This window comes from Aulostomus chinensis, chromosome 23 (genome assembly GCF_037954235.1).
Source record: "Aulostomus chinensis isolate RoL2024-O1b breed Wild chromosome 23, RoL_Achi_v1.0, whole genome shotgun sequence".
Lineage (NCBI taxonomy): Eukaryota > Metazoa > Chordata > Actinopteri > Syngnathiformes > Aulostomidae > Aulostomus > Aulostomus chinensis.
This window is the reverse complement of record NC_141342.1, coordinates 17,876,572-17,897,536: the sequence shown is the minus strand read 5'-3', so window position 1 is coordinate 17,897,536 and position 20,965 is coordinate 17,876,572. Positions and strand designations below refer to the sequence as shown.

The 20,965-nt window shown below is 43.9% G+C and overlaps 1 protein-coding gene across 1 annotated transcript; it reads right to left on the bottom strand.

Moving 5' to 3' along the window:
• Positions 1 to 2,101: 2,101 nt before the first annotated feature.
• Positions 2,102 to 20,743, bottom strand: rgs9b (regulator of G protein signaling 9b). The gene is made up of 19 exons (XM_086195657.1): positions 20,585 to 20,743; positions 17,253 to 17,349; positions 16,575 to 16,625; positions 16,343 to 16,449; positions 15,305 to 15,356; positions 15,165 to 15,223; positions 15,013 to 15,089; positions 14,852 to 14,933; positions 12,967 to 13,029; positions 12,054 to 12,083; positions 11,895 to 11,956; positions 10,060 to 10,173; positions 9,865 to 9,980; positions 9,673 to 9,760; positions 9,351 to 9,489; positions 8,903 to 8,985; positions 8,602 to 8,725; positions 5,314 to 5,714; positions 2,102 to 4,250 (listed from the first exon to the last, which is right to left on the bottom strand). Exons 1-19 carry the CDS (start codon positions 20,651 to 20,653, stop codon positions 4,088 to 4,090), a joined length of 1,977 nt encoding a protein of 658 aa, XP_086051783.1. The 5' UTR covers positions 20,654 to 20,743; the 3' UTR covers positions 2,102 to 4,087.
• Positions 20,744 to 20,965: the final 222 nt, after the last annotated feature.

Sequence of the window (20,965 nt, the reverse complement as noted above, 5' to 3'; positions counted from 1 at the left end):
TTTCTTTCTTAAAGGGATAGTTCACAATACAAATCCACTCGTTGTCTTCTCACCTTCATGCTGATGGCAGATCAGGTGACGTTCACTGCTGGAGTTTCACAGGAAAAAGGAGATTCAGATTCAACTCCCAAACAACTGAAGTGAATGGAGACCAATTTTTATACTTGGGGAAAAAAATAAAAACTGAAAAATGCCTCCATACTGCTCATCCACAGTAATCGATGTATCCTGACGTCTGGACACAAGCAGAACAGACACCACGTTTTTATTCTCATTGAGAAAAAAACAAAACAAAAACAGAAAAAAAAGCAGCCACCATGAATGTTTGTCTTGTCCCTTTAACCGAACTTCCTTACATTTAGCAAGTGAACAAACAACGTTTGGCTGCAGTTTCCACTTTAAAGTGTTCGGCTGAAGATTGATGATAGATAAATGAAGAAGCCTGATAAAACTATCAGGGCTCAGTCAGACAAACAAATAAACATTTTAAAACCACAACAAGGTCACATGGTTTTGAAGCAGGTGAAACACCAAGGACTTCATTAAAAGATGTTTGCTCACAAATGTATTTTAATGTATGCACACCTCAGATGAATGTTAAGTGCGTTGCATTAATTCCCTCCCTTCTTGCTACGCTAATGTATGAATGGACTGTGTGTGGAGGTCCCTGTGTGGATATCGTGAGATGGCGATAGGATGTTTGCGCTAACACACACACACACACACACACACACACACACACACACACACACACACACACACACAGATCAAAGCTCTGCTCCAGCCTCAGTTCAGTAACCTCTGTGTTTCTGTGTCTGCTGCTCTATGTGGAAGACAGAAATAATCTCGACAGCAGTCACATGCTTGATGAGCTGCTCCGATATGTGTCGTCGTGATTCTCCTAAAGATCACCAGAGGAAACACACTAAAATGTCCGTTTATACACCCTCACGGTGAGTGCAGCTTCTTATTTAAAGTTGCAGCTTCTCCATCCAGTGACGCTGATGGTGGCTGGAACTTGCCTGAAGAGCTGTTGCTATAGTGCCTCCTAGTGGTTGATCCCAGTCATCACCATTTCCAGAGATATTGAGAATTAAGGATTTTAGGTGCATGAGACACGCAAAAGGCAAATATGATATATATTTTTTTGCTGGAAAAGATGAAAGAGGATGAAACTAAACCAACTAAAACAAGTTCATTATCTTTATCGTGCCGTCATTTCTATTTAGCCAGATATCCTAAGGTTGTTTAGGCTGCAAGGTGCAAAGAAATCAGTACCCCCCCCCCCCCAAAAAAAAACAAAAAACGCACGTGTCCTTGCAGTTAAACCAAGATACGGTCCCCTGAAAGTCCTCTGGTTTTCAGAAATGATTCTGAAGAGACACAACGCGCTTTGATTTAATCACTAATGAACTCCACTGTCATGCAGTCAGCCTAAAGCGATGAGAGCAGTTTTAAAGCTTTTCTGTGGTCGATGTTGAGCTGCCAGACAATCTCACCCGCTCTCCTTTCCTCCTCATCGCGTTGAGGAGTTCTAACTGTCAGTGCCCCTCGTAAAACCGTGTATCTTAATGCCATGAAACTGTGATATTTTTGGAACGATTGCCGCGGCGTTTTTTGCAAAAGTAAGACGGCGAGACGAGCCGCCACTGCTGACGCCGGGTGTCGAAGACTCCAACGCACAGATGTTGAAGTTTTGTAGAAAATGTCATTTAAGTTTGGTCTGATGTCAAACTCCGAAACGCTTCTTATAAAAACCAAATATCCTGTGCAAAGAAAATAAAAAATGAGTTTGGGTGAAAAATCGATGTTGAAAGATGTACCAGTACATTGGGTTTCGGTTCCTTCTCAACACACAACTTAAAACCAACAAATTATCGGCTGCGGTCGGTATTCTACATCACATTCGGGTAACGTGACATCACAACCTACATTCAATCACACATCGACATCTCAAACGCCGGCGTCTGCTGCTCTAATATCTCAACGCTGTGCAAATGCACCTCAGACGGTTGCGTCCGTCTACTAAATCTGTGCATGGTTTTTTTGTGAGGTGTAGCTTTTCGCGTCCGTACGGCAGCGCAGGAACCAAACTTTTTCTTAAGACAGTCATTTATTGAGGCACTTGACACAAGCCATGAAATGTACAAATCAAATACAACAAAGTTAAGGTATATTTCACATTCTTGCATCTGTAAACATGGTAAAGGTTATACATTCTGACAGTTAATTCACATTGTACTGCACCCCTGCACAGCGTACATCGTATGACAGCAGCTACACAGAGTGTACAAAACAGCGACGGAGCACCAAATACAAAAACTATAATCCAACCCCTGTAAACTCTTTCATTTAAAAACAAAAACAAAACAAAACATCATGTTGTAGTTCATGTGCTCACATTTGATCCAGTTATTTCACATAATGTAAGAGGTAAGTAAACAGAAAAGGATGCATCTAAGTCTATTTTGCAGCACAAGAACACTTTTTGACTTAAGAAAACTCATTATTGAACGTATTCATTTTATAAATACAGTATATTAGCAGGCATGTGCACAGTCCAAGAAGGCTTTGGCTCATTTACATGTAAAAGTTTATAGACAGAATACGTGTATATAGATTTTTTAAAACTTGATAATAACCAGTTAAATCACAAAAACAAAAATCATTCAGGGTTTCAGTCGCGGCCCCGGCTCTGGAGGTGCCCGTGCACATGCCTGCTTTGTAGAAACTAAGGCCAAAAAAACAAACGATCTCAGGTGTATGTCGGCGGGTAAGGCTGCTGTTGCGCTACGCTCCGTTAAAAGAATGAGGTTTGAAGGTGAAAGCTACAGGTTTCATACCCTGTCGTCCTCTTGCGCAGTGATTCCACCGCCTGCTGCACTTTTTTTTTGTTTTTTTTTTTGCCCGCATGACGTATGACTGTAGAAACCGGGCCTCTTACCACTTAAATGAACAGTATCGCCTTATAGTCTTAGAACTTTCGGATAGTTTTTAAAGTTTGCAAGTGCAGGCACACAATAAAATCTATGACAAGACAAATTATATCATGGTAGAATGTAAAATATTAAAAATAAGTCTTAAAATGTGTTTCGCTTTCCCATTTGGTGACCTCCAGAAATGAATCCCCGTAGTGGTCCTGAACCTCACGTTGAGAACCGCTGCTCCAGTTGAGCTGACAAAACTAAACATCTGGCTCAGCTGGTGCTCAGGGGTCGATGACAAAAAAGGAATATGCCAAAAAAATACAATGTTCAGGGTATTGAACGAGATTGTGCGCATGTTCCAAATGCTAAATATGTCAAAAACACGGTTGAAGCCTTTGAAGAAGACTGCGCGTGGTGCTGAGCACACGCAGCTGCAGGGTCAAAGCAGCAGCTGAGAAAGTCAAGGTCATGTTTTAATGACCTGAGGAATAGTTAACATTTTTTTACAGCTACATGCACGTGGTTGTCCTCCGTCTACAGGATAACAGCTGTTTTGCGTCTGCTACAGCATTTTAAGCACTCAGATCAGAGTTATTTAATGTAGAAACAAAATAAATGAATTAAAAAAAAAGTTATTTGTAGCGGTGCGTTCAACTCGAGGGCGCTCGTGTTATGGGTGTTGGTAAAATCCTGACTTTGGTTAATCGTAGTTGAGCACAACAACATGCTATAACGACAAACTCTGCAGAGACTCAGCTTGTACAACAGCCCCCATCTCTTCAAGCATGCAATCAGTAGATGTCTGATACTTGAAACATGAGATTTTGTCGACGTATTCCTTTGAAGAGCGGAAGTCGTCTCGTGCTCGGCCTGCTCCGAAGCATCAATCATATCTGGAGCGTCCCAGACTGACTGTTTATCTCTGAGTTATCTATTTATGTCGTGGCCTGGTGGTGAGAACGGGGGCATATTAACACAGAGAAGATAAACACTGCGACTTTTCTTTTTTTAACCCCCCATCTATGCTCCGGGTTGGTTTTTAATCTCAATATTACATCAGCACGTAGGAAAAAAATCTCACTCCACCTTACCTGGATAGACACATCCAGGCCACTCAGATTTAAAACCCTGTCCTGTTCTACCTGTGCAGGTGAAGCCCACTAGCCTGTCCCGTTCTGTGGAGTGAGGCTTTCCCAGGGGCAGATGATCTCTTTGGCTCCCACTCCCCCCCGGGAGGCCGCTCGGTTCTCCTCCTCCTCATCCTCAGATTCTATGGGGTAGATTCGGCACTCGGGAGGAATATCCACTTTGATCTGGAAAAAACTGGTAATGGTTGTAGAAAGAACTGCATGAAACACCAAGCTGGCGTCAGTATTACAGTAGGATAAGATGGTTTTCATTTTGTTAAGCCAGCACATTGGATTAGAGTTAGAGAAAGTATGACTGAAATACACAAACCTTCCCATAATGACTACAGTTAAAAGAAGATGCTCAATTAATTGGCTTCATCAGTTTTTGCTTTGGGGGCAGCTGGAAACATGCACCGATGTCCGTGTCTACAAGAACAATGCTTTGAAAGATGCTAACAGAGTAGCATTAGCATTGTTGAACTTCTGGTTCCCTCGTACGGTGGCTAACACTAGTTTAAGATGAGTTAATGTTTTTAACACCATAAATTACATCAGTAAATACCATACTTGGGAATTTGAAAAATGGCCATTGCTAACACGTGGCTAAATGAGACGACACACCCTTGAATGTTCATGTTTGTTCTTAGCGTAACGTTAGCTTTGTACTTGTAACGATAGCATTTATGCTTCAGAAGTCCATCCATCGTCATCTTCCGCTTATTCCTACACATTAAGTGTCGCAGGGGGGCTGGAGCCTATCCCAGCGTCAACGGGCGAGAGGCGGGGTTCACCCTGGACACCCATCACAGGGCCAACACAGAGAGACGAACAACCATTCACACTCACATTCATACCTACAGTCAATTTAGAGTATTCAATCAGCCTCGTCCCCATTTGCATGTTTTTGGATGGTGGGAGGAAGCCGGAGTACCCAGAAAGAACCCACGCAGACACGGGGAGAACATGGAGACTCCACACAGAAAGATCCCGTGCCCGAGCCGGGACTCGAACCCGGAACCTTCTTGCTGTGAGGCCACAGTGCTGACCACTGCACCACCGTGCACTTGTGGTGATTATCTTTCTGAACAAAATGTGACAGCGTCATCAAATTTTGTTGGCAACAGATCTTATTTTCTGCAGTAATTCAAAATCTAGGAAAAATCCCATTCCAAATTGCCACATTCAGGCTGAAAAAAAAGTAAATGGAGGGAAAATGAGACTTCAGTTTTAGGCGGGTCTGTTGTGCTCATACTCACTTTCCAATCCGCCTGGGTGGAGCCTGGCTGGGTTGATCAGGGCTGATTGGCTGAATGCGGCTACTTGTCCCTGCAGATGAGTGGCATTTAGGTGACAGGCTGGCAAACATGGTGGAGGGAGTACAGCCCCTCTTCAGTAGACGCCGCAGGGAGAGAGCCATTCGTGACTTGGACACATTTCCTATGGCAACTCGAGCCTCAGGGTTCCCCTCGCGCTCCCCTTCAGCTGTTTCCACCCGCCGCTCGGCGGCAGAGTTGCTGTCTAAGGCCACGCTGATGGGGGACGGACAGGCTGGGGTGTGGGCCAGGAAAGGGAGAGAGGACGAGGCAATGGCAGAAGGGGATTCAGTGATGCCGGAGTAGACGGCGAGGTGGGGGACGGGAGTGGTGAAGCGGCACAGCTGTGAGGTTCAAGGGCAGGAGATACAAATCAGCAAGAGAGGGGTCTGAGATGTCTGCAGCAGGAGACACATTTAAAGAACCAGTGTGTTGGATTTAGTGGCACCTAGTGGTGAGATTGTGGAATGCACCTTAATACCTTGCTATTTGCTGTCTAGTGATCTACAGTCCTGGGTCTCTTAGACCAGGGGTTGCCAGTCTTTTCCAACTCATGATGCCCTATGATGTCAGCAGAGAAAAGCTCGGTCTACTCCATTCAAGAAACAAAAACCCAATTTTTTTTGTCGTTGATGGCCCTACTTTCTTGAAGTTGGCGTCATAATATTGTCACTTCTGAATTATTTATTAATTTCAAAATGTGGTAGCCATTCAGACGCACTTCCCGAATACGTGACCAATGCACTTTATGAATGTTTCATCCAGTGTCCAAGTGTTTAGTTATTTGGACTCATTTTTGACTTCGCAACACCAAATTAAAGCCTCAACCACACAACGGAAAAGGCCTTCAGTAGAGTCAGGGATTTGTTTGTCCTCTCTGGGCTGCTGTAGAAACGTGACGACATGGAGGAGTCCATGTCTGTGTATGCTCATTCTAACATGATGCTCATTTTCAGGTGATTACTAACCAAACAAAGGCACAGTTCTGAATATTGTGTTCAAAAATAAGGAAACCCCCTTAATCTTACACACAGTTCCTTTAATTCAGACCCCACACCTATAATAAACTATGTTCTACTGCACATGCATTCAGTGGGAGAGGTAACGATATATTTAATGACGTCTACATTTACCAGGTTTCTCATAATCACTGCTGTTCCTGAAAAGCTGCATGATGCTTTCCAGAAGTAGAATGAATAACGATTAGGACTCAATGAGAGCTTTTTGTCTACTCAAAGAAAAAGTTTCTTGAGGCGATGAGACAGACCTGACATGACCGTCGTGTGGAGATCGCTTACTACGTGAGAAGTGGCAACAAAAAGAGAAAAGTGAATCACGCACTTCTGTAAAGAAACAGAGCTGCCCAGGCCCCCTGAATGAAAAAGCTGGAGGAGGCGAGCGTGTGGCGTGATGTTGCGGGTGAAAACAATGAGTGAACATTCAGGACAAACGGATAAACATGAGATGGTTTGAGGATGTTTTATTAACTCATGACTGATGACACAGAACAGGGACAGTACAGCTGATGCATCATGGGAAACAACAGACAACGAGTCACAGCGTGTAAGGACGGAGGTGAAGTGTAGTTTGCTCTGTACAACCCAGTCACCTCAATCTCCCTCTCATTGCACTAAATATGGACTTTTTTCACCACATATCTGCAATAAACTCCCAGACAGTTGCATTGCTTTTAAAACATGGCTGACCGTGTTTGTGTTTGCCGCTGCTTTTTGGAAAACCTGTTTTGAGGCTTTTGATTAAAATATTGCACTCATGCTTTTTAACCCCAACCCCCCCCCCCCCCATTTTTTTTAAAAATGTAATATCGCTTAGTGTTTCTTTTACATTTCTGTCTCGATGCCTTTTGCGTGAAGCGCTGTTACACGGTTGGTGGAATTTTGGTGCACGAATAAAAGCTTCAAAGATCAAAAACGTTCTGTTCCTTGGGGAAAATGGTCTTTCTGAACAAAACATTTCAAGTATGAAGTTTCCCTCACGATATTGCAGTTCTGTCAGGACCGTCGCGTTATCAGTTGTGCACCTTGTTGTTATCTAAGACTTTAACTTTTGGACTTTCAGTTTGCATTTTTATGGACTCCTTTGTTCAGATATTTCCATTATGTTTGCGTTTAAGATCTTCGCTTCTGTTAGTTCCTGTTTTCAAGAGCGAAGTGTACTTCCTGTCTTTGACAGCTTGCAGCCTTATTGAACCTTCCACCTGCGTCTCGTAGGTTAATCAGTCCTCCTCAGTCACAGCCCTGCTCCCGGTGGCTCTCACCCAATCGGCTCCTTCGCTGCTCTGGTGTTCTCCCACCTGATTCTTGTTGCCTCATTGGTAGAGTTTGTATTTACACCTTGTTTCTCATTTTATGTGTTTCCACATCTTCGCGCCACCGCGTCTGCTTTGTTTTAGTCAGGTCGCGCCTAGAAAGCCGTTCAGAAATGTCGTCGCCTCTTTGTGAAAGGAACCTGTAGCACTGGGACTTCTGTGCTGGCCCACAAAAGCACTTTATTCAGCTGCGTCTGATTTCTTTGGCCCTAAAAGCTTCGAAAAAAATTAGTGCACCTCTCAAAATCAGAGCAAATATAACCATGAAGACTGTGCGGGGAAAATAAAACACTGCAACTAAGATGGATGTACACGAAACATACACAGATCTGTCAAACTTAATCGGGCCTCTGACTTGATTGTCAGTATTGCACACCTCTGTTCTGATCGCTCCACTTTCTCTAGCGGAGAGAAACTAACTTACTGATCATGTTGTAGCAACAAAAGCTCCAGTTTGACGCTAAAGCTGTCAAGAGTTTTGTCTTCTGAATGTTGTATTGGATCTTAATTCTTCAACACTGGCCCATGCACGTGTCTGTAAATCTCTGAATGTGACAAAACCTGCGATATCAGAGATTTACGCCGCTTGTGGGTTGCAGTAAAAAGCTGGAAACACAGCAGGCAGTTGGTTATTTATGGGAAGGAATGCTAGGATTCATCTGGAGCTCTGGACTCTTTCCGGTCCAATTATTTCCTCTCCTTTTGGCCCTTTAGCTTTAGTTTTTCTCTCTCTCTCTCACTTAAGCTGCTAAATGCTCCACAGTGTCACTACACGCTACAATGACAGTTCATGTTATTATAAAAATGACAACTGCCAAATAATTCAGATCAGAACACTGGTGAAATCACGTCTTAGGTGGAGGAGCCACCTCCTTGCCCTGCTTGCTGAGTTTGCTCATGACCTGTGTGATGTCGACGGGGGCGCTGGCGGCCATCTTGGCCCGGTGCTCTTGCTCCTGCTGCCGGAGGACGATGGGACTGAGACTTGGCCGTCGGTTCTTTGCGTTCTGCTCCAACTGGGCATCACTGGGAGGCCATTGGGGTGTAAGAAACAGACAGGAAGGTAAAAGGGAAGGAAGGAGACGTTAAGGTGCCTGGATGAGGGAGTTTCAGCGAGCTATAGAATGTGACTCTGGCGTGCAAATAATGTTCAGTTCAAACGTCATCTATTTTAATCAAAAGCATGAAATGGAAGATGCCTACGTGAACTTTTGCTCCTCAGGACAGATGGCCTTCTTCAGCGTATCCTTAAACACTGGAGATTTCATGTATCGGCCGTAAGAGTCCTGTGATTAAAGTACACAAAAATCATTACTACACTTTGCTTCCACACACACAAGGCCTGTAAATCTGCTAATTGGATTTTGATGAGTAGCTCCTGGTCCAGAATTCACCTCGATTGCACAAAGGAAATCAAACTCCTGTTGCAGAGTTTGGATTGTGGACCGCATGCTAGCCAAAACAAGCTAACAGGCTACAAGGAAGGCTATCTCTGCAGCTGCGTCTGAAGAGATCACTAATCACTGGGTGTTTCTTTTATCCACCGGGATCCAAAGCAAACATCCGCATGTGGAATCGAGTTGTGAGTCTGTGCTGTTTTCACGACGGCAGGATTTGACATTAACTTGTGAATACTGGTGTGGTTACTGGCCTTCTTCATCAGCATGTAGATGTGAGTTTGGGCTGCGTCCAGGACGTATCTGTGTGGGTGTTTCAGGCCGTTCACCGTGATCTCCATCGTCTTCCCATCAATGTTAATCCAGCGGGGAGCTCCACGGGCCAGAAATGTCCTGCGATCGGGAAATTGGCAGAGGAACCACTGGTTATTAAAGTCAAACGAAAAAAGGCAGAGAGATATTTTTCAGAGACAAAATTCATGTCTGCATTTGTAACATGCGGCTAAATTAGTTAAACTCTCCTCAGCCAGAGACATTTATTCGTACTGACGTTCTACACAGAGAAATAACAATTACTTGTAGATCTGTTCGGCTTTCTCTCTCATTGTCGCCGCTGTGCCCCACTTCAGATCCTCACAACTTTCCCAGAATGCCAAGTTTTCCCCTAACATGGTAGATAATGATAAAAAAAAAATGAGCATCTGCACACAGCGCAACACTTTTGCACTCGATGAGGGTCGTTGCAGGGCGACATAAAAACGATCATACCACTGAATTCTTTCTTCAGGAAGAGTCTGAAATCATCTCGCCCTCGAGGGTCTGAGAGCAGCTCCCCGAAGCTGAAGGTCCACCTCTCCACACGCATTTTAGAAGGTGTTTCAACACTGGGCCCGAATAGAAATAACCACAGTTATAGTCAGACACTCCATGATATCACTTAGCTATCCTCCTCAGCTGACTGACTTGGGCATGTTCAAGGTCCAGTACATGACATCATCAGTGAGCCAGGGGTTGCTGGGAAGACAACTGGAGAGGAAAGGGTCGTGGCTGCTGTAGGTGGCACAGTATTTTACCATCCTGCAATGAAGGGGAGAAGGAAATTCGTCAGCTGAATTACAATCCATCCATCCATCCATCGTCATCTTCCACTTAGTCCTTACTAGTAAGGGTCGTGGGGGGGCTGGAGCCTATCCCAGCATCTACGGGCGAGAGGCGGGGTTCACCCTGGACAGGTCGCCAGTCCATCGCAGGGCCACCACATAGAGACAGACAACCATTCACACTCACATTCATACCTACGGTCAATTTAGAGAATCCAATCAGCCTAGTCCCCTCTTGATGTCTTTGGATGATGGGAGGAAGCTGGAGTACCAGAGAGAACCCACGCAATAACAGGGAGAACATGCAGACTCACACAGAAAGATCCCGCGCCCGAGCCGGGACTCGAACCCGGAACCTTCTTGCTGTGAGGCCACAGTGCTGACCACTGCACCACCGTGCAGCCCCTGAATCACAATCACTTCTTTATATCATTATTTGTCTTGTTTTTTTTTAAAGAAGAAATCCATGATGTCAATAAAGGCAGCATTTCTAACATGAGTCACTCACCACCCGCCAAGGACATTGGAAGATGAATGCACTCTCAGCACAAGAATTTACTGGAATGTAAGGCTGTGGGTCAGGAAATTAGCTTGTCAGTGCTCGCAGAGTTCCTTTATATTTTAGCTTATTTTCCTCATGACCCACATTTTCCATCACTAAAGGGCACTTGGAGAGTGCATAACTCCACCAAAGTGATATTACTAATGTTGCTGACAGACGCTTGGAGACTATAAACCTCAGCCGAACCCGTTTCCTACAATGATGAATGGATCTAAGCCAAAATCTCTGGGTTCAGGATGTAAAGATCTCATTCATATTCCACGTCGGAGGGTTGATGATCAGCCATAACGTCCACCCTCCACCATCGACCAGGTCCTGTGACGATCTGCTTCTCAAGTTTATCGGACAACAACGCTGTTTTAAGAAATTTAGAGAGGATTACCACACTACCCACAATCCTGCAGTGAATCGGCTGTGTTTCTGACACTATAGGTGGTGCATAGCGTCACCGTGGAAGTGTTTACTGAACTTTCATGAGTTCCCGTGATTGTTTGAGAGGAAATTGGCAAGAGAAAAATGATTTCTCTTTGTGGTGAGAAACGCTGAATATTTTCATAAATAAATATTAACTGAAATAAGCAACTCGTTCATTAACTGCAAAACTGGTCCAGAAATGAAGGTATTTAAAAGAAACGAAATGTTGGGTCTGATGTGCTGTTTGTAATGCGGGTGGTTTCTTGACTCTTAAGAAGAAGATGATGTACATGCGTTAACGTGCATATGTCTTCAACATTCGCCTTTCTCTCTGTTTTCCTTTCACGTTTTTGCACTGAATCAAATATTTTATGCTCATGTTTCAGCCTGTTTGCTGGCTGGCTTTATTCTAGGCTTTTAAACTCTTTCTATCAGGATTCTGTGAAACATCAATGGAGGAATTCAAGGGGAAATAAACTTCCAGAGCAGCTCTTGAATCGGGCGGTTGCTGTTAAGCTCTGGTTCCAGTTATCTGTCCGAGTTTGCTGGCAGGCTGATGAGATGTCGAAACCTTCGGGGCATCATGTTTAGATCCTGTTTTTCCATCTAACTTCCACCTGTCTGACAGCCAGGGTGTGGTGATGAACATCTATTTTGAGAGGTTATGTGATGCAACCGCCTGTCAGACACAAGCAAGGTAGAAATATGCAGCACAAGCTTACGCGCCAATGGACACCGATGACTTCACTCTGGGCCTCATGATGGACTGCTGGGTAAAGATCATCTACAGGAAGCAGACAATGAGACACGGCAGCTATAAAAATATCACCGTGGCACAACAGGATGAGGGAAAACATTTGGAATGTTGGAGAAGGACTCACAATTCTCTCGTAGAAGTCGGGCGTTTTTGGCTGAGGGAGGAAACGTATCAAATGTTGCATGTCACAGGTCACAGCGCGGGTTTACAAATCTACGTGCTGTTAATTTGCAGAGAGACTCGATGGTTGTGCTGTGTGAATTTGTCTTTTGTGGAACATTTTACGTTTGAGACCATGAGAGTGAATGCATTTTTTGGAAGGCGAGGATAGTTTAACTTTGATGACATTAGTTTTGGGGTTAAAGTTGTGATTGTTGAGGTTTTAGGCGAGAAAGCCTCGACCCGGTTCGAAAAGCGAACCTTCCATCAGTGCGTGACGTCAACACTCATCAGACATGCACGGTTACATGGAGATATTATTGCCTTTTTCTTTCGTGTAACTGTGGAGCAATTTCTTTCAGTTGAATTCCCAGTTTTATTACTACTCGACAGCTTGACTCCCCTCGCCGTCCTTCTTCCTCTGTGTGGCATTTTAAAGTTTTTCCGGGCCTTTTATGATTGTGGTTGTCGGTATCGACTCCAGCATAAATCCCCATAAGAAACCTCAACAAACATCTAAACACACCCAAAACCTCCCAAAAATCTGATTAATATGAAATTAACAGTAATGCAAATATATTTTCAGGCGGTTTAAAAAACTAAACTGAAAATCCAAGAAACGTGTGTGTGTGTGTGTTTGTGTGTGTGTGAGTGAGAGATGGACACAGTGTTCATAACCAGTTTTAAAATCTGGATTCAAACAAAGAGCTGTGGGAAAAGCCTGAAGAGAAGAGAGGAGAAGAGAAGAGGAGAGTTAATTTAGTTAGAATAACGACTGAAACAGCAGAGGGAGAAATGAGCGCCTGTATTTAAATCCTCTTATTGAATATAAGCTGATTGAAAGGAATTATATTCACACACACACACTCACCTGTTACCTCGTCTTCATTGGGATCTATCCGTCGATCCAGTCCATAGTCCATGGCACTCACTGTCCCCGGCTACACACACACACACACACACACACACACACACACCAGCTAAAATACATAATAAACTGTGTGTTTAGTGAAGGACTAATTAATTAAATCAGATGGCTGTTTTATAATATTATTCAATAGCTGCTATTGTGTCCCGTGTTTCCAGATAGCTACAACACGAGGCTCATCACAAGGAAAACGTGATTTTTTTATCAATTCAAACTCTGATGTTATACAAGCGTTGGTAACACTTTACAATAAGGATTCATAAAAGAAGGACTCAGTCGTGCATGAGAGTGAAATACTAGGTGATGATCATAATGATGTACTTTTACTGTACAGTGTTAACAAATTTAGAGTAATCTGTCTCCAACTGGGTTTTTAAAAATCCCAACCCCTCGTTTTAAGTTTACATGTGTTTGAATTTCTCCGTTTCCTCTTTGCGCTTCACGACGAGGAGGAGCCCCCACACAGAACCCGGATCTTACGGGACCCACAACGCCATCCGTCAAAGAGTTGGTTGCCAGTCAGTTTCACCCCGGTGGTGAAACTTTTAGACTCATGATTCAACAGCCACTGCATTGCATTTTCCTCTGCAGCGTGAAATATTAATCAGCCCTGCCCTTTTCTACCGACTGGACATGTAATGGTAATGAGGCATCATGGGTAGCGATAATGAGATACCCTGGGAAGTGTAGAGGTGGAGTGCAATTTATTTTCCCTCCTCTCTGTCTGCTGGCAATCCTTCGATATCTACATGAAGCTGCATCCTGTGTTCTCAGTGCAAATCTGATATGCGTGTGTGTGTGTGTGTGTGTGTGTGTGTGTGTGTGTGTGTGTGTGTAGTCTGACTGCAGCCACTTTCAGGCACACAAACCAGACTTAACACCAGTTGATTGGGGACAAAACCCAAGCTTCCAAATGGTAAAACGCTGATTTTTGGTGGAGTGGTTAAGGGCGGGGCTAGGCGGGTCTGGATCTACCACATGGACAATCTGGGCAGTTGGTGCAGTGTCATAACTCAATACAACAACACATCACTATCACTTTTCATGATACTGTATGATATTCCAGGTCCGAGTCTAGTTAGTTGTTTTTTGTTTTTTCCCAAACCTCCGCTCCTGTAGGTGTCGCTGCACGGCTAATTGCCTCGCCTCACCTCCATGGAGGTGGCACTGCTCCAGTCTGAAGACAGACTCTCATGGCGGACATCATGAGAGCAATGCCTTCCCCTTTAAAAGCCGACAATTGGGTATACTTTGGTTTTAAAGGTAAACCAGGAACGAATGACTTTGATGGTACAAATGTGACATCAGCTGTTGCAACGAGTCGTATTTTCATCTCTATTTTGGATTTTTCAGTAAATGATGTCATGTGTCGTGGTATGCATGTCTCGTCTGTATATCCTGATACGTATCGTAGTGTGAGGCCTAAACCCAGCCTGAGCGCTTCCATGGCAGGAGGGAGAAAAATGTAAGTTGTCACGTCGCACAAAAATAAAATAAACAAGGCTAATTGACCCTTATTAATGAAATATGGAGGTTTACACCTAACAGCATTGCTATCCAATCAGAATAATATACAAGCTGTTCGCGAGAGCTTGAAGTGTCATGATGGTCCGTGATATTTGTCAGTTTGACGGCTGGTTACGTTCGGTTGTACCAAAAAGTGTGTGGGGAGAATGGACGTTGCCAAAGCAACTAGAGGCCAAGTAGAGCTGCCAGAGGAAAGAAAAGAATGGGATGTAGCGCTAGTTAATGGTAGCCCAGAAACATTAGCCTCAGCTAGATGGCTCGGGTGTGTGTGTGTGTGTGTGTGTGTGTGTGTGTGTGTGTGTTCTAACCGGAGGCCGGTGAACCACCCAGTAGGCTCTCTCCTGGCAGTCGAAAACCACGCGGTCCGGTTTCTTCCTTTCCTTTGCGGCCCTGAAAACGCACACGAAATAGTAGCACCTTCCTGATCCGAAAAAACCGAGCGACATCGCTGAGCTTCCCTCACACCAACCTGTACTGCTCTTTAGCTTGCATCACTATGAAATCCCATTTGTGATTCATCCACTTGTGAAGACGGTTATACTGCTCCTGAAGACATCAAATAACACCTCAGCAAATGCCAGCAGAAAACATAAAACGATACTGTCTCCGTCTCATCCTCACCTGCTCGTGCAGCTCCAGGATTCCTTTCTTTCGTATGTTTCTTTTCGCCAGATAGATTGCTTCAGTTGAGAAAAGCAGCATTAGCCAAGTGTCGGTAACAAAGCAGGAGGTCAAATGTACACAGCTATAGGCACTCTCACCATAATCTGTGTCCTCCACGGGCCACTGCTGTGTAGGCCAGAAATACGGAGTCTGGAAGCACAAATGACAGATACAAGTGCTAGATATTGGAAATAAACTGGAAACCAATAACAGTGCTGCAAGAATAAAAAGCAGATTAACAAATGAAGAACAAATTACAGAAATTATGTTCGTTGCCCCCCACCCCCAAATTGCTCTTTACAGTCTTAATTTTACTGACATTCCTCAACTGGTTTGACATCAAACAACCCAAACACGTTGAATTCCTTTTTCTTGAATTCCTTTTACTACCACGACCAAACGGCAACAGCAAGATAATTTGGAAGACAGAAATGCTAACAAAACTTCCGTTGCTTTGTCAAATATAAACTGCATGTGGGTTGTAAAACACCCTGCCAAAAGGATTAGCCTCCTGCTAGCACTGAGGACGCCTGTACCCGGTTAGCATATAGCAAGCCTGCTAATTTAAAGCTTTATAAAGTACACAACACATTTTTGGTGAAACACAACCAACAGATAAGCAAGAAATAACAAATAATGTCACTGCTAACTGTTATTTGCGGATTCAAATGACTTCAGGGAGCAAAGAAGAATTCCTTTGGAGAGTAAGCATTAGCTTGAGTCCAGTCTGGTCTAGCTGTCAATGGTCCTGTTATAATTGTCTTCCCCAAAGCAAAATACCTATAAATCTACTATTCTGACAAAGTGGGCCTTCTGAATGAGTAGAAGTAATGCAACCGAAGGATACAGAAACCTGAGGGGGAGAAACTGTGGGGCTTTTTTAAAAAACAAACAACAGCAAAACAAAAGAGCTGCCATCATTTTGGACTGAACGTGTCAACGGAAACGGCTACAGAACGACAGCCAAAATGGCTGAGAAGAAAGCGCGGCGTCATGATTTGTCTGCAGTACATTCAAGTCACTGCACATTTAAATATCAGCTGTCCGTCAAATTACTTGTGAAAGTACGGGTCTAACCAGTAACGTGCATCCCGAATTTAAAAATGTTGGCCAATGACCTGAAATGTGGCGTTTACCTGGAAGCGATAGAGGGATGCGTCTGGCTTGACCACCAGGCGTTTGTGGTCTTGTAGAGGGTAGATGTATCCTAACGCCACCAGCATAGAGCCAAAACTCCTGGCCTCTAAAGACAACATTCACACACACACGTGCAGCATTTAGGAGCCGCAGCACCATTTCACTTTTTATTAAACTAAATAATTAAGGACTAAACTCCAGGGACAGCCAGCGAACTGCCTCGTCTCTCACCTTGTGTGTCTATTTGGAATCTGTCCGCTAGCCAGGCAATTATATCTTCACCTGAGGAGAAAATATGCAAATGACATCTCCAAAAAGTAAACACTTGAGACAAAAGCAGCCCAGACGGCACAGAAAAACCAACGAGTGCTGTCTGTGTGTGTGAACTGGTAGGTGGGTGTCATCTTCTAATCGCTACACCCTCTCTGATACACCGCTTTTGTATTGACTGTCTAAGAGCTTGGAGAAGGAAGGAAAAGACAGAAAAGGAAAGGAAGGAAGAAAACACCAAGGGGGGAGAGAGGAGTTTCTGCCTGAAACCAGCGCCCACAGATGACGTAGAAGTCTGGGTCCCCTCTCCTCGTCTGCTCCTCCGCCGCCGCCGCCGCCTCGCTCTGTGTCTGTTTTTCTCTGTTACTTGCTATTTTCTTCTCACCCGCTCAATCATCCTCCTCCTTCACCTCCTACTTTTTCCCTCACTTTGACTTCGAGACTGGGGTTGTCATGGAGATGGAATCTGTAGCTCTCAATTTTGAGCCCGGAGCTCTGGTATCCTCCAGTGAGACTACACGGGCACAGTCAGTCAACCAGCTGCTGAATAACATCAGATCTGAACTGTATATGCATTCATCATTGCGCGCGCGTGTGTGTGTGTGTGTGTGTGGGGGGGGGGGGGGGTCTTCTCCTCACCAGTGATAGCATGTGGTATTGTTGTGATTACCAGTCGCTGTGGCTGGGATTTGACTCCTGATTTGGGATCCTGCATCTCCAACAGCACCGTTTCTGCCTGCAAGGAGGGTGAGAAGGAGTTAGTCCATCATCAGCCGATGTGGCGCAGCAGAGGGCAAAGGTCACCATGCCCACCAGTTGCTGTGACAACCACTTGTGAGGGTAGAATTGATTAAGTCAACTAGAAATACAACACTGCAGTTGTTTTGCCCCCGGGATGCGTGCCTGTAGCATCACAAATCATTTCACCTGATCCTTGAGTTCCAGTGGGTGCTTGAACTCTTTGTGAGGAAATCCACTCAAAAAAGTTCTGAAATAATGTTCACGTGAACGTACAGAATCCAGGAAAAGGCCGTTGTTGCAAAAAAAAATAAAATCGATAAACACAATTTAGCATTTCCTGAAGAGAATGTAATGCGAATGTAAAGCTGGAAACTGCTGAAATAAACTGAAACGTGGACATCAAAACTGCTTTTTTAATCAAAAACCGTAAGTCTTGTCACAATCGGGATGACACAAGCTGACAGATGACGGCGGCCTCTGTTTTTCGTTTGTATAAACTGTCTATAAAGGTTGGAAATTGTGGGACGTTGTTAGATTTCAGGGCTGTCTTCTAGCTTGTGATGTAGCAATAAAATCCCATTAGCCAGCCCGTAAAACTCCTGTTGGTATGGCTGTCCTCAGCTTCCGTAGAATCTTTTCAGTTCATCCTCCAGTCCCAGTGGACGTTGGCGCCAAATTTGAAGAAATTCCCTAAAGATGTTCTCCAGCTTTCACGCGAACAAGAAAGGGACAAATATGCACGTGAGGTGGTAGCCTTGACCTTTGACCCGCAAAATCTTTTCAGTGTCATCCTTTTCATCCCAGTTTATGCCTGACTGACCTCAAACTGCTTTAAAAACTCAGTCAGCGGTACCATCGTCGTTAAAGTGCGGCTGATTTAGAGATTGTAATTAAAAAAAAAAAACAAAACCCTCAACATTCCGATTGATCTTTTTTAATGCACGAGCTGACACTGCAGCTGCAAACTCTGCAGAAACCTTACTGCTGCTACCGACCATGGCGGAAGGTGAGCTGAGGAGGCGTTGGATTCCCTGATTGTGTATGTTTGGCCTGTGTGGGAGGTTTGCGGTGGTGACTCACGGCCCTACACTGTTTCTTAGTTAATAAATCATCAGATGCCACCGTTCCCATGTCTCAGGTGTGTACCGGAAAGCAAGAAATCATACAGCTTATTAGTTATGTGTGTGTGTGTCTTTTTGTGTGTGTGTGTGTGTGTGTGTGTGTGTGTGTGTGTGTGTGCAGCCAATTCCTGAGCCCGTTTGAAGTGGCTTTGTGCTTTGAAGTCATCCTGGAGAGGCTATAAGCCCCAAGCAGAGCTGGACCAGAGCAGGCTTTCACAGACCAAAACACAAAGTTCTCGTGTAAATGAGTTCTCTGTCAGTGTTCTGAAAGCTGGAGATGAGAGGTCCTCAAGTGGTTTCAGGTTCTGGACCCCCTTGTTGACTCCAGATAAACCATGGACGCTCACTTTTAAGAGATTTTGCTAATCAGGGACCCTCACAAATTGAGAGTGGCCGTCTAGCAACCGAAGAGTCGCTGGTTCGATCCTCACTCCCCCCGGTGACCATGTTCAAGTGTCCTTGAGCGAGATAATGAACCCCTGATTGCTCCTGATGACCCTGCGATGGACTGGTGACCCGTCCAGGGTGAACCCCGCCTCTCACCAAATGTCAGCTGGGATAGGCTCCAGCCGCCCCCGCGACCCTTCACGGATAAGAGATATAGAAGATGGATGGATGGATGGATGGATGGATGTGTGGATACACGCTGAGATTTTGGTCGATGTTCAGACGCTCTTCATAGGTATTTAAAAACAAGAAACTTGATCCAGTATCACTGATGTTACACTTAACTAGATTGATTCATATATAATTATAATACAATTTTGTGGCATCTTTTATTGATGTTTCAAGTTTCCCACCAATTCTTTTGTAACTCAGTAACCACGTAAGCGTGAATCCGGCTGTATCTTTAATCGTTTTTGCTCGTCATGCTAATCCTGAATTTGGTCAAAAACATGGACTGATCAGAAGTAAATTAGCAAGGAAATGACGCCAATGCCCACAAAATGGCCGAGAGAATACCAGATTTTTTTTTTAAATAAGAGGAAAACTGTGTTTCTATTTAATTAATTTAAATACCAAGGTAATTACCTGTTTGAAGGTTAGTAAAAGATGGATGTTACTTTGCCAGTTCTTTAATAATTCATTATCATTTTCATGATTTGCTTATCATCTCCTTCATGGAAACATGACCACGAGTAAAGCAGAGCCAGAGACTTCAAATGTAGTGATAAAACAGCAAAAAGTTAAAAGAAAATGACCAGGAAAACAATACCATTAGTTTAAATGTTTGTTTTTTTTTCTTTTACAAGACTTTCATTAAAATTAAATTAAACTATTTCTAATTTTGCTGAGGATCGCTGGAAGACCATCATGGACCTCCAGTGGTCCCTGGACTCCACTTCGAGAACTCACTCTCTCGGTTCCTGTCACGCCATTGACAAGAGAACGTTCTTCAGGATCACATCTTACACAACTTTATCATTTCCACCCAGTAATTAAAAGCAGCTCCTGACATGAATGAGTGTGAGATGATGAATCAAGCTCCACTTGTTGTCCACACACACACACACACACACACACACACACACACACACACACACACTGTCTGGATTAACTTCTTTAGGAGGCTGGTCGGTGTGGATGGAAGCACTGATACTGATCCAGGCTTAATGCTTATTAAACCGAATGACCTTATTACAGTGAAAAGGTTGCAACATAGCAGTTTAATGAGAAACACACTAAAACCAATTTACCTCAGATATTCTGCATTTTAATGTCTTGTTGCATGTGTCTCTACATGCTTCTGCAGTGTGTGGTGGTTTTTTTTTTTTTTTATTTCACAGATTGGGTGATTGATATTCAAATGCACTGACTGAAGCAAAATGGTACTTGTGCTCATTTACAAAGATGTATAACAAAAAGAAATTGAACAAAATAGGGATGAGGAAACCAGGCTCCACTGAAGAGCTGTGGGGGATACGGATGGTTTTTGAGGGCTAAAATTGGTTTTAATTGCAGACGCCGACACAGACAGGGTTTACGAGGTTACAGCAGACCACCACAGTGCGTTGCGTTTAGGTAATCCATAGCACTGACCTATGTATCGGTGCGTCTGCAGGTATTGCAGCTTGAGCGGGACTGTAACGTATACAAGGAATCGCATACCTTTTTAAGACAAGCCATCCGTGGTCGATATCTCTGTCCATGATCCCGGAGGGTGTTTCTAATTGTCATGATGCCAGATGCTGTCCACTCCCTCACACAACCAATGCAACTGTCGCCTGTGAGCCCTGTGTCGTGTAGGGATGCTGGAGGGAAAGCGGAATGATCGATAGGGATGCTGCGTTCAAATGCTCAGTATCCGCTGGTACTTAGAAACTCTGAATGTATGGTTGTCGCCGGTAGTCTCGCTTGAATTAAAAAAAAAAAAAAGAAAATATGATAAATGTAATGTTATGGATATTTTATTTCAAGGAAAATATCTATAATATCAACGAGTGTAAAATCATATTATATAATTCGTCTTTCAAATCGTGACTGACAGAA